A 12,874-nucleotide genomic window follows, 5' to 3' on the forward strand; every position below is an offset into this window, starting at 1 on the left:
GTGGCAGCATCCAAACTGGCTCAGGAGCTCTCACCCCTTCAGGTTACTCAGCATTTGTACACGTCGAGCGCCGAGTAAGAAGCTTCACCAAACCAAAGCACCTGAAGGCCTGCGTAGCGGTGCACTTGTTGCCCACCTAAAGCAGCCAGAGCTGACGGCACGCGTTTCCCTGGGCTTCTCGAGGGACGTACGGACAATTTCAGAGATGTTCGGATCACCGCTGGCAGGGGGAAAGGCTGATGCCTCCTGCACCACGACCTGCTCCCAACACCCGGCTCGGAAGCCCACGACTGGTGGCTTCCCAGGAGACGCAGCAACGGCCCGGGGGCCAGCGAGGAAGAGAAAGCCGAGGAGACGAAACCCTGGTCCAGAGGCCAATGGTGCGACTTCCCAAGGAGGGGTGGAAGCGGAGGGAGCGAAACTGTGGGTTCTGGTTTCTGTTCCAGGGGTTGCTCACGTATTAATAACCATTTGGATAAAATGCGTGGTGCTGGGGCCAGAGGGCACTCACAGTTTGCTGGGCACCTTGAATCCCGCTCCTAAACACGCATCCCTCCTGTTCCAAATACAACAACTTTTGTGAGAAACTCAGCCTTGTTAACCTCAGCTCCGGGAGCCCGGCACTAACTGCTCTGTCTCACCACAACAGAGGCAGTTTGTCGTGGTGGCCCTGCCTGCGCAGAAGACCCGGGGGTCCCAGCAGGCAGAGCCGAGCGTGCCGGCAGCGTGTCTTTGCGAGAGGGAAGGGGCCAGCAGCACCCCGGGCTGCACGAATCGACAGCCTGGGCAGGACAGGAGCACAGCCAGCGGATCACGGGGAGGGATTATCCCCCTCTACACAGCACCTGCTAAATACTGCCTGGACAGGGCCCACAGTCTGGGGCACCAGTACCACCAAGATATGGATAAACTGGGGCAAACTCAGCAGAGGATAGCCAGACTGGAGATGGGGCTGCAGGTCTTGCCTGGAAAGGGGAGGCTGAGGTAGGAGGGCTTGCTCAGCCTGGGGAGGAGAGCGCTTCGGGGTGTCGGGGAGCAGCAAGGACCAGCAGCTCTGTAAGGGAAGGAGAGACAGGAGCGGGGCACAGCCGCAGGGCAGGCACAAGCGGGGACCTCACCTGCAAGGTGCTGGGATACAGAGGAGCAAGCGTAGGTCAGGATCAGAGCAACCCGCTCTGACCCCAGAGCTGATCCTGCTCCGAGCCGGAGCTGGGACTACAGACCACCAGAAGTCCCTTCTCACCTAAATTATTCCACGATCGAAGTTTTTTGTCTAGTCAGTTTTAACCAGGACCAGCTCCCCAGCGTAGTTACACGTGCAGCCCCACAACCCTGTGTCCGTACGAGGGTAGGTACAAACATCGCTGTGAGCAGAAACGCTGATGACTTAAAGCAAAATGAACCGGCTTCATTTTCCAGTAGGCAGAGGAGCGTTGAAGACACACCTTTTAACACCCAAAAACTAAACCTTTCTGCTATCAGCACCGGACTCGCTGTTCAGAAGACGTCCTTCATATGTAGTTAAGAGGAGGAGACCCACCTGCCATCCGCAGCGTTGGACGGAGAAGCGTTTGTACTCAGCTGGGCTGAAGATGGTTGGGGAGTCGCGAGAACCGAAGTTGACACAGTTAGAAGTATCCTCACCACACGCTAGGACCTGTCAAGTTTAGCACATTTATAAGTTCTTAAGAACTAACGCGGAGCTGAACTGTGTCTAAGCGTACCCGCGCCGAGGCTACCAAAGCCCTGATGGCGTCCGCAGCGAAAGCCAGCCTTCGTGTGACCTTCTACGTCTGGTACAGCTGCCCGAGAGGCAAGGCCGCACTGCCATGCCTATCCTTGCTAATACTTACATACTTTTGGCTAGAAATGCAAAAATTCAGTGTGTAAAGTCAATACCAAGCGTGGCAGCAGAAGCAGGCCATTCCACTGAAGGAACTGGAGGTCCTGGATCCAAGGTACTTGCCACGACGGCTGGCACAGCCGGGTAGGGCGCTAGCTGGGGTCTATGCACATCATCGTATTTAGTTTCAGGACGGGGTAAGGCTGGATGAGCAGAACCTCTGTGTCAATGTGCTGTAATCGAAAAGTTGTCCTCCCTCTCCTTCCCCTTGATCTCAGCTGTACGCTCCCATCACCTTGCACAGACCATGACGCTCCACAGATTCCTCTCACCTTCTTCTCCAAGACTTGATCTAAGTCACCAATTCAGCGACAGAAACCTTACGGTGGTTTTCTGCAAGGCCAGACAGCTCATAGGATCACAGAATATCTCCAGTTGGAAGGGACACCCAAGGAGCTGGACCAGTTCACCCGCCAAGCGCTGGAGAGAGGACACGGAGGGGTTGATCACTGCACTGGCTCCGCTGCTCAAGAATCCACCCCGTTACAACCACGGGATTTCAGTAATCCAGACTGCACGTGACAAACCCAGACCTCCGTGGCCGTGTGTTTGCCTCTGCAGGGAATAGTTTACAGACTCTTCACGCAACATCTGGGAAACAAGGCATGTAATCCCAGGAAAGAAATTCTCCTTCCCGACCACTGTACAGGAGGAGCATGTGCTCGGTGCCGATCGCGCACGAGCTACGTTCAGTCACCGCAGGATTTCCAGCTTCAGCGCGACGGAAGGAGAACCCTGCGCCAGTCCAAAAAGCTAAACCAGTCACCATTTCCAGCACGGAGATTTGAAACTTGACTTTTTGAAGACTGACTTTTCATACAGCTCGCCTACACCGCTGTTAGACACCCGTCATCACCTGGGCTCCGACTACATTCCTCTTGCGTGCACAGAACGGCGTGGAAGAGACGAGCTTTAGCTTACAGTAAAAAACACAAACAAATCTGTAAGCTGCTGACAATCTCGTACGCAAGGGGACTCAACGCAAGCAACCTCCAAGCTGCGATTTTACCAGTTTACCAAGAGTTCAGCCATCAGCAGAGCAGGCAGGCAGTTTTCAGACAGATAAGTTAAAAAGCACACTCCACCAGAAAAATCCCTCTGTCGCACGCACAGTGCTGGCAGAACCAAGGTCAAAGCCGTTGAGCAACACGAGGCCTTCTTCTAGCAACCACAGACAAACCACCCACTGAACCGACCCATTTTTTTGTTTTTGTTCACCATAGCGCTGTTTCTGCAGCTTTCCGGCCCTGTTGTGCTCAAGCGTGGCAGAGCATCACCGGCTCCCGCTGCTCACCGTCGTCCTGGGAAGGCAAGAACGAGGAACCCCGTGTTGCAAGAGCTCGCCGAGCGGCAGGTAATACAGCAGCACCTCGCTTACCCACGCGGCGCAGGATGCAAAGAGACCTTGCGGGTGACCAGGTTCAGCCCATTCTGCATTCACGTATTTATTCAAACTCCACCTTGAAACCTCTTTCGTGATGCCACAAACGTTTCTTTTTCTGACGCTACCAGAGCGCAGACCCAGAACCCTCCTTATTTTTTATTTACAATTTTTTGTTAAGAGAAGTTCATACCCACACGATCCCTCTCATTTAGGCTTTATCTTTTCCCAGCTGTTTGTTTTTTTGTGCTGGGCTCAGAAAACATAAAACTTTCAGACCATGGGTTCACATTGCTAAACTACATCAAAGTATCAGCTTAAGGTATTCAGGTATCACCACTGCTTGCTCCCGACGCAAACCCGGCTGGTTTCTGGGGACCACGCTGTGAACCAGATCAGGTAACGGAGCTCACGCACACATAAAACACCCACAGCAGCGTGGTTTTGGGTTTGAAGCAGGAAAAGTACCCTGATCAAATTCATAAGAAAGAAACAACTATTTCTGGGCATAACTAATGAACTTCTGGAAGACGGAAAAAAAAAAAAAAAAAAAAAATCACTGACTTGCACAACCTTGCATTTCGTCCAACTAGGGTCACACCGCTCCTAAAAGTCAGTCCTGTTTGGGGACTTACTCAAGTCTCCCGGCAAGGTAAGGCTCCGCGGTACCGACGCCTTCCTACTTTATTCATTTCACTTCACACAGCTACTCCTTTTTTACGCCGACATCAGGAGAACTACGGCAGACAGGGTCCGAGAACCTTGAGGAGCCCAGCTAGCAACTTCACCTAGAACTTAACACAAGTATTTTCAAACAACACACTTCCCTACTTTTTTTGCTGGTTTTTCACTCGCTTCGCAGATGTTACGCTAGTTCTCACCTGCCTACGGGTCACCCGTTTTCTGTGCAGCAGTTACTGGAGTCGGGCAGATGAGAACTTTGAACTAAGTGAAGATGTCTGCACTTTTATTTACAAAACATATTAAAGGCAACTGAAAGCACAGCCTGTGAAAAATACAACGCTAATGGGAAAAACCAAATATAAAGGAGGAACATCTGTGTATACAAAGGGATCTAAAATTAGGTATTCGCCATTCTTTACAACTGAAAGTGAAAACACGCTTTGCTGGAAGTGGTATTGTGAGAACAGAAATCCTCTTGGGCCAGACTAGGGAGTCCTAAACCTAGAAAAAGGCCAGGAACGCCCTAAACCTAGAAGAAGGCAAGGAATAATCACCCCTTTGTCGGTCAAAACAAAAATTTTCATTGCGTGAAGCTGCGAAAATTCCTCAGCCTCTGTAATCAAGAATACTGGGCAGGAGGGTGTACCAAATAACAGTGGGACCTGCAGTAATTTTAGTTATCCAGTAATTTATATAATTACTACGGGATCCAACAGAGTTAGATTTTTAAGTTCCACGGCAGATCAACTACTGAAGAAATTTATTCGTGTTAATCACCAGTTATAACTAACATTTTAGCATTCCCTGCACTCGGCACCCAGTGCCCAGGTGCAGAGTTGACAGCATTCTTCCTCTCTGATGAGCAAAACCGCAGAAAACCGGGGAAAACTGTCAACATCTACCGGGATAAGGTGTCTTCCAAGCTCTGTTGCATCAAGCTGACCCAAACCCCGACCGCATTGTTTTGATTAGCAACTGCAGCCAACGTCAGCACGTAAAACACATCGCACTCAAACGTACACAATTTATCTGAATCTCTCTCCTGCTCCCAAGAGGTCACAGTTCGACGAGGTACGAGGAACTACGGGACGACTGGCTGCTGGCACAGGGAGAGCCGGCTGCTCTTCCTCCCCGGCTCCATCATCGCACTTACCCTCGGCCAGCAGCGGCTCCCACCAAACACCTCCGCGAGCAGCCTTCACCCTAATATAGCAAAAACCGAAGAAAATCAGGTATTAGCGTGGGAAGGCGGTCCGTTAGAGGGTCCGACAAGAACCGGAGTCAGTACAAACACGGGGCAGGATCCTGCGACCGAAGCTGAGCGATCTCGGTCAGATCCGCTGGAGCACACAAGGCAGCGCAGCCGCTTGGGAAGCAAACGAAGTGCCCGGCGTAACGGGGTGCGGAACAAGACAGCGCAGGACTACCGCTACACAGCCTTCGCCAGAAAAACATCCCTCTACCGGAAAACTGCTCCTCAAAGCCGTTCAAGAGCTCCTATGGCATTCGGGAAGAGGACAAGCAATGTCATCTGCATTCAAAAAGTTGGCAAAGTTATTTAAACAGGGGAAAACCACGGCAGAAACCTGAAAAGCCAAAGTTTCAAAGGACAGTTTCTGAATATCTGGTTTTGCAATGTGTCAGCCGACTACGGCCCCAGAGCCCCTTCCGAGCAGCATTTAGAGCAGTCCCAGTTTTTTCGGCTACCAGCACTCTTCAGCCCTCAGTAGAGGTTCTCCGTTAAGCGCTACCTCCCGAAGCTCTTTGTAAGTCTCTCACTTTAACCCCCTACCTAACGCTGGACCTTCGCCCTTGTGATTCCAAATGCACCTCTTCACTTGACTGAGATAAAAAACCGCCCACCTTTAAAGGCACATATTCTTGGATTTAAATTCAAGTGGAAATCCAACACGATTACAGCTATCATTGCCCTGTGAAAATACGCACTTTGTTTTGATCACTGTGCTTACAGGAATAAGTTTGATTTGGAATTTGCATTGCAAACACAGAATTTGAAAAGAAGTAATTCAAACAAAAGCTCTGAACAACGGTTGAATTACATTTTATTAAAAGTCCCACACCTTACTTAACAAACCCTCACCCTGTATACTAGACCGGACCAACTCTCGCTTGCAATACCCTGCAAGTTGCTATTATCCATGCATGTGAGGGATTAAAGAGAAGATAAAACCTCACATTTCACCCGTGCACGGCTTGGCAGCTATAAACTCTTCCTCTTTCCAGTTCCTGGGTTTTCAGTAAACTTTCACAGGCCATGAATCAGAACTCTTTAGAAGCGTGCCGGTATTGTAACTCTTCCACACATTCCTCATTTCCAGCATGCGGTACGTTCAGATTTTCCATACAATACTCCATCAAAGGAAGGACCTTGCCTCGCGAGAGCACCGGCTTTGAGAAGAGCCGGGAAGGGGAGCGGTGTCTCCTGCACACCAAGGGTTAAGTCACCAGAAACCTCCAGCGCTCTTGAAGGGCCAAACTGGTGACAGACAGTTTCAGCAAGGAGTAATTTTCCTAGCGCAGGCGAGGACCTCGGCACTGACCTCATGAGAGATGGCCTCGAATTTGGCAAGCTGTGCAGAAAGCGTGTACGTGTTTACAGGCAAAACAAGCCGCTGCCGAGGTTATTTCATGCACTCTGCTCCCCTCCACCGTCCAAGAGCATTAACAGAGCCATTAGACTGAGACACGACCGCACGGAAACAGCACCTCACTCGTACTTTGCCGCAGATCAGCGTGCCGGGGAGGGCTTGCTGTTCCACGTGCGGTTGCTTTGCAAGGCTGAGTCACCCTCTCAAATAGTCCAGCCACCTCTCTAGGGCTAAACCAGGGCAGACCTCAGGGTCACTTACAGACCAGGCCCGTACTGGGCTGGACCGTAACATCCACGGCCTTGCCGGAGCACCCCGTGCCTCACCACGTGGACTTTCCTGTTCTGGAATTTGGGGACACAGGCTTTGCCAGCAGCGGGAGGTTACACTTAGACCACTGATACAAAGACTGATGCTCAGGGTCTGCAACCCTAAGCTCAGCATATTCTAAATTCAGGTATAAGACTCGAACAAGACCGACTGTCTGGGCAGGATAGCAGATTTCACAGCTTCCTCCTAATTCTCCCTGTCAGGAGCTTCTTCGGGTTCTCCCAGTGCCTCCCCATCTCTTTTGTCCCTGTTCCCCAAGCGAACAGAACCAAGCTGACGGCTCTGAACCTGACGCTCTCTTCAGGATGAGTAATAGAACAGGAAAGTGCTAGCGCCCGGTCGACCCTAGCCCGTACCCCTTCCCTCTAACAGGGGATGCTCTGAAGACACGACTTCACCGGGGGCAGGGCCAGCCACAGAACAGGGAACAGCTGCAAGGAAAGGGAGGTCTTGCTCCATCCCTCGTTTACCTTTTGCCAGTTGCAGCCCTCAGGACCCCTCTGAACGGGCTCGGCTCTTCCACGTCAGGAGGAACCGGCTCAGCAGAGGGTCCAGCCATCACAAGGTGGACAGGACAAGCCGGGCAGAGGGAGAGAAAATAGACCTCTCCTCGCCTTGCTCCTGCCTTCCCGCATCTGCAAACCTTCCGAGGGGTGACACTGCACGCTGCCGCTTGTGCTGATGTACGGACTCACCACCAACACGAGAAGGAAGAGTGTGGCCAGTGGGTCAAGGGAGGTTCTCCTCCCCTCTACTCTGCCCTGGTGAGGTCACGTCTGGAGTGCTGGGTCCAGTTCTGGGCTCCCCAGTTCAAGACCGACCAGGAACTACTGGAGAGAGTCCAGCGGAGGGCAATGACGATGATGAGGGGACTGGAGCATCTCCCTGATGAGGAAGGGCTGAGGGAGCTGGGTCTGTTCAGCCTGGAGAAGAGCAGACTGAGGGGGGATCTCACCAATGCTTCTACATACCTTAAGGGCGGGTGTGAGAAGGACAGGGCCAGACTCTTTTCAGTGGTGCCCAGCGACAGGTTAAGGGGCAATGGGCACAGACTGAAACTCGGGAAGTTCCGTCTGAAGATGAGGAAGAACTTCTGTGCTTTGGGGGTAGCAGAGCCCTGGCACAGGGTGCCCAGAGAGGCTGTGGGGTCTCCTTCTTGGGAGATGTTCAAAACCCACCTAGACACGACCCTGTGCAACCGCTGTAGGTGACCCTGCTTTGGCAGGGGGTTGGATAGGATGATCTCCAGAGGGCCCTGCCAACCCTGACCAGTCCGTGGGACTCTGTGAGGCTCTGACCCTGCCCGCTCACGAGCAGGCATCTATTTGCCTCTTCATGGAGGTGATTTAGCTTAGGAGAGGCCAAAACTACCAGAAGAACCCCTGTACCCAGCCACTGCAAGAGGACTGCGGCTATCTCGCAGACCTTCACTGCAAGGCACAGCCTCACCTGTGCTCATGCCAACCCAGCACCCTGCTGACGCCGAGGGGCGGCCCGGACCCACCTCTGCTGGCCCCAGCGCCCACCCGAGCCCACAGCATGCCAGACCACGGAAGTAAAAGCAAACCCAATTTCCTGCCAGTTTAGAATAGTATCATTCAGATGGGAAAAGACTCTGAAGATCGAGTCCAACCACTAACCTCAGTCCACCACTAAACCTTGTCCCTAAGCACCACATCTTTAGCTCCCTGGTGTAGCTCACTCTGGATGCAGACGAGACTCAGGGCTGGCAGGAGGGAAGAGGAGAGCCTCAGATCACCAGCACACAGCATGAGACATTGCATAAATGAGCCAAAGAAGCAGCCGAGATGCTGCCACCAAAGCCGGCACAGCTTCCTTCCCCTGCCCTCCTGTCTCGGGCCCTTCTCTGAGCTCTTCACCAAGAACAGGACAAGTGCTACAGCTAGAACAAGGGAAGCGGGCGGGGAAGGTTCAGTGTTCACCCAGGAGCTGCCTACCAAGCCAGGACAGAGGTCTACGCCTGACAGCAGCCAGATACCTAAGCAGGAGCTTCTCTAACAACAGAGCAAATGCAGTGCTGCTTCCTCAGAGCATCTCCCAGCCTCCAGAGATTTACACGCCATCCACCCTCCAACTAACTCGATTTAAAGAGGTGGCTGCTACCGGCAAAGGCTGTCCTCCTCTTCCCACCACCCCCAGGTACACTCTCCCATTACCTCCAGCAGTCATGGCACCAGGATGAGTCACTAAACTCACCGGTTCAACAGAAAAATGTCCAGGGGAAAGAAAAAAACCACAACAAACCCGTGGAGAACAAAAAGTTGAATCCACTCACCGAGGCCCCAGGATCACTAGCAGAGAGGCAAAGGTGGTCTTTGGCAGCAGCTAACTTCTACTTGAGGTGAGCGCGTGCCTTGGAGAGGGAGGTACATGTAGCAAATAAAGTCACAAATAAACTAGTCTTTAATTAGCCATATTATTTGTATCCCAAATATACTTCAGCTTGGTTGTTTCAAGGGAGAAATCTGCTGCGGAGTTAACAAGACCTGCTGTCCCACGTCAGACTTAGTCCAGAGAGAGGAGATACCACCTCACACGCTTGGGGAAAAGCCTAAGCAAGACAACATCAACTTTCCCTAACGAACTTATACCAGCAAACAGCAGCGTTGGTACTTTTGAGGGCAGAAATTATATCCAGATGTTGTGTTTTATAAGAAAACAATCCGTCCTCCTCGAACTCTTTTCAAATTCTTCTACGGTTTTGGCCTGTGCAGCATCTTTGTGGGGAGCGATTACACAATCTGTGAGCGACATTACGACGTATCTGCCTTTTAAACTTGCTGCCCAGCAATTCAGCTGGGTGCCATCTCACCTTTAAACGTGAGAAGCAACTGAAACACCGAGGAAAACGCATTTCTATCTGCATGCCCTTTAGAAAACCCAGCTCAGCAGCCTGCCCCCGAGACCGAGGGGAGAGGCTTTGGTGACAGCGCAAGCACGCCGTGGTGCTTTCCCACAACGCTTCTGGCCTCCGCGATTAGCAGATCGGAGAGTCTCCGAACGGAAAGTGGCAGCCTTACACTTGAGAAAGCAGGGCAGGATTTGTGGATGAGGCAAGGCAGAAACCGGTCTGTCACAGCATCTGACGCTGAGGACAGGACAAATGCCCCAAAGCCATCCTGCCTTTCAGACTCGCAGTGACTACACGCAGGGGGAGGTTTGAATCGTTAATGTTAGCGTTAGGGATGAGAGAAGTTTCAAAGTTAAGGACGTTAGGGAAAAAAGTGTGCCAAGGAATCACAAATAAAATTTGAAGACTCTACCTTCAAAGTAGTCAAATTGGAAGCTACATATTTCAAAAAGTGTATGCTGCTTCTTTACCTCCCCCTTATGTTTATTTTCCCGCTTTCTCCTGAGTTGATTTCTCCTCAAACGCACATAAAAGATCCCTCTCCTTACTGCAACCACTTAGCGATCCATATTCCTGAACGCCTACAGCTTGTTTCTTCCATCTATTACTAAAGGAAATTAAAAGAAAGGAATTAAACACAGTAAGCAGAGAATAATAAACTACTGATTACCTGAGTAATTTACCTCAAGCTAAGCTTGAGGATAATCACCTACTCTGTTTCTGTACCACGGTCTGTATGAACCAAAAAACCCAGAAGCGAGAGAACTACTTAGGGGAAGACGTATGAACCGTAAAATCCAGAAGCGAGAGAACTACTTAGGGGAAGACCCAATCTTTCCCCAGGTTTTCACAGATTCCATCGACTCACAGAACATTTACTTTCAACATCAGGAACAACAAGGAGCTCAGACGCCCGACACTTCTTCTGAAGTGAAGATGACCAGGATCTAAGACTTAACAATAAATGTTAAGAGTTCTATCTGTCCAGACCACGCTTACTTAGCTCTCGCGAGACCTAGAAGGTTCACCCACCTACCAATAGCATAAAGGAGTTAAAAAAAATAAAATAAATCTACCAGACTCGTAAAGTTGCTTTGGAATAAAGTTTCAATCCGGGCTGAACCTCAGTGCCCCAGCTGTCCAAGCTATCGCACTGCTCTTCAGGCGCACTGCCACCCAGCAGCGCACGGGCAGTACATAACGATAGTTTATCACTCTGTGAACAAAGCAGGAAATTGCATGTTTAGCACAGGACAGGAACATGTACCTGGACAGCTACTGCAGAGCAACCTCACCCAGCACACGGCCTCGTTAGATGCAGAACCAGGTATGAATCTCCCTTTCCCATCTCCTCACTCTCAGCTCCCAGCAGCAGCCCCCCGGGTGGGCCAGTACAGCCTGGGGTAGTCACGTTACAAACCAGAACGGTCCCGATGAGCAATAACCCCAAAGAAGAGCGGGCAGCGAACTGCCGAAGGGATGGCAGTGAGCTGTCAGGAACACCAGCCTCAACATCAGCACCTCTTTCCTTCCCCGCTCAGGACACTCTCAAAAATCTTTTGGGCAAGGAGAAATGTAAATATGTAGGCAACTTTCTTTACCTGTCAACATAAGCAAAGCATACATTCACCTATTTGCAAAGGCATACTGATCTGCATACTAATCCCACGGAGATTACTCCGCATTGCCAGTGGCAGTTAAGCTTAACTTAAACACCGTCCAAAGAGCAAACCTGTCTGCGTCGAGAGGCCCAAAGTTCTCACAGCATCCCCAAGCCATCTCTCGCAGGAGCAAGGAGACCTGCCCGTGCACTGCAGTTCCCAAAGGCACCGGGAACAGAGCAACACCGTTCGTCCCCTGCCCCTAAACGCCATTTCTCACGGTGTTTCAGCAACACAAAAGTGAATACAAACTCATTAAACATAAGGCGTTAAACCTTTGTTTGCTCCAGTAACAGGACAGGGCGTTTGTTCAGAGGCGATGACTTGCAAAGTTAAGAGCAATGCAATATCTGCAGCAAACAGACAGCGCCGGTCTTTCATCTCATTACTGCCACATTGAGCCAGATAAGCAAACAGTTCGAGTTGCTGGAGAGCAGCTATGGTCAAGGGTTACGGAAAAACATTCCCAGAGCGTTTATGCTTTTATTTTGGTCCTTATCTTTCACGTTTTATTAGCGTGAATAGCAGTTCCGCTCGTCTCAGCTCCTCACGCCCATCTGAAATCAAACCTCTGTACAACAGTCCTTTTCCACTCTTACCATTATTACCACATTTCTCCTCCCTCAGTAGTTTTGGTAGCAAACGTCTGATCCGTGGTCAAAGCCAGGCGATACAGTAGTAAGGAAAGAGAGGAATTGAGTATTTGCACGAACTTATTTCTACTTAACTGTTTGGTCTGCCAGGTTAAGAACCAAAGAGCAAGAAAACTGCTTCCATTTGATTTCAGGTAAACAGGGTAGATGTAACTGCCTCCAAAAAACAGCTCGTGGCACTTGGCTCCGGATACCACGATCCTTTAGACAAACCTTAAACTTCCCCGAGAGGCCAGAAAAGATGGAAAAAGGGGACTTGCATGACTGGTGCAACCACAAATCAGGCCAGCGCTGTAGAAACACACCAGAAAAACTGCAGAGGCTGTACCACAGCGGTTATAATGACACGACTAAAAGCCGTGGAGCTTCCCCTACCATGGAAACAGTTAGAGGAGCATCTGGACGCTGTTCTTTTCTCTTCAAGCACACGGGATAGCTCATTTGCCCCTGAGGTATTGCGGCGCTGGGGTAATGAGGTGCACGGGCGGGATAACCACCGGGGAAGGAGGCAGCACCTCTAATTAAGAGCGGGCAAGAGCGACTGCGAGGCCTGGAGAGTCACAGGAACCCGCTCCCATGTTGTGACACACCGGTAAAGAGCGAGGCTCAGGCCCGCGGCTGGGAAAGTCACTCCAGAGCCCGGGGGAGGCCGCGGACACGCCTGGGCCTCGGCCCCGGGGCCTCGGCCGCGTCGTCCCCTCACCGGGACTCACCGGGCTCCAGCAGATGAGCGAGTCGGTGTCGGGATCCTCCACCAGGGTCCACAGCTTGGTGAGGAAAG

At 51.3% G+C, this 12,874-nt stretch overlaps 1 protein-coding gene across 1 annotated transcript in view; it reads right to left on the reverse strand.

The window, feature by feature from the left end:
• The window catches only part of LOC104163387 (heat shock factor protein 1-like), a gene marked incomplete at both ends in the record, with an annotated part of 65,250 nt that extends 52,381 nt beyond the window's left edge, over positions 1-12,869 (reverse strand). The window contains 1 exon segment of the mRNA XM_009702388.1: positions 12,807-12,869. Coding sequence (XP_009700690.1) covers positions 12,807-12,869 — 63 coding nt within the window.
• Positions 12,870-12,874: the final 5 nt, after the last annotated feature.

This window comes from Cariama cristata, unplaced genomic scaffold (genome assembly GCF_000690535.1).
Source record: "Cariama cristata isolate BGI_N322 unplaced genomic scaffold, ASM69053v1 scaffold6666, whole genome shotgun sequence".
NCBI lineage: Eukaryota > Metazoa > Chordata > Aves > Cariamiformes > Cariamidae > Cariama > Cariama cristata.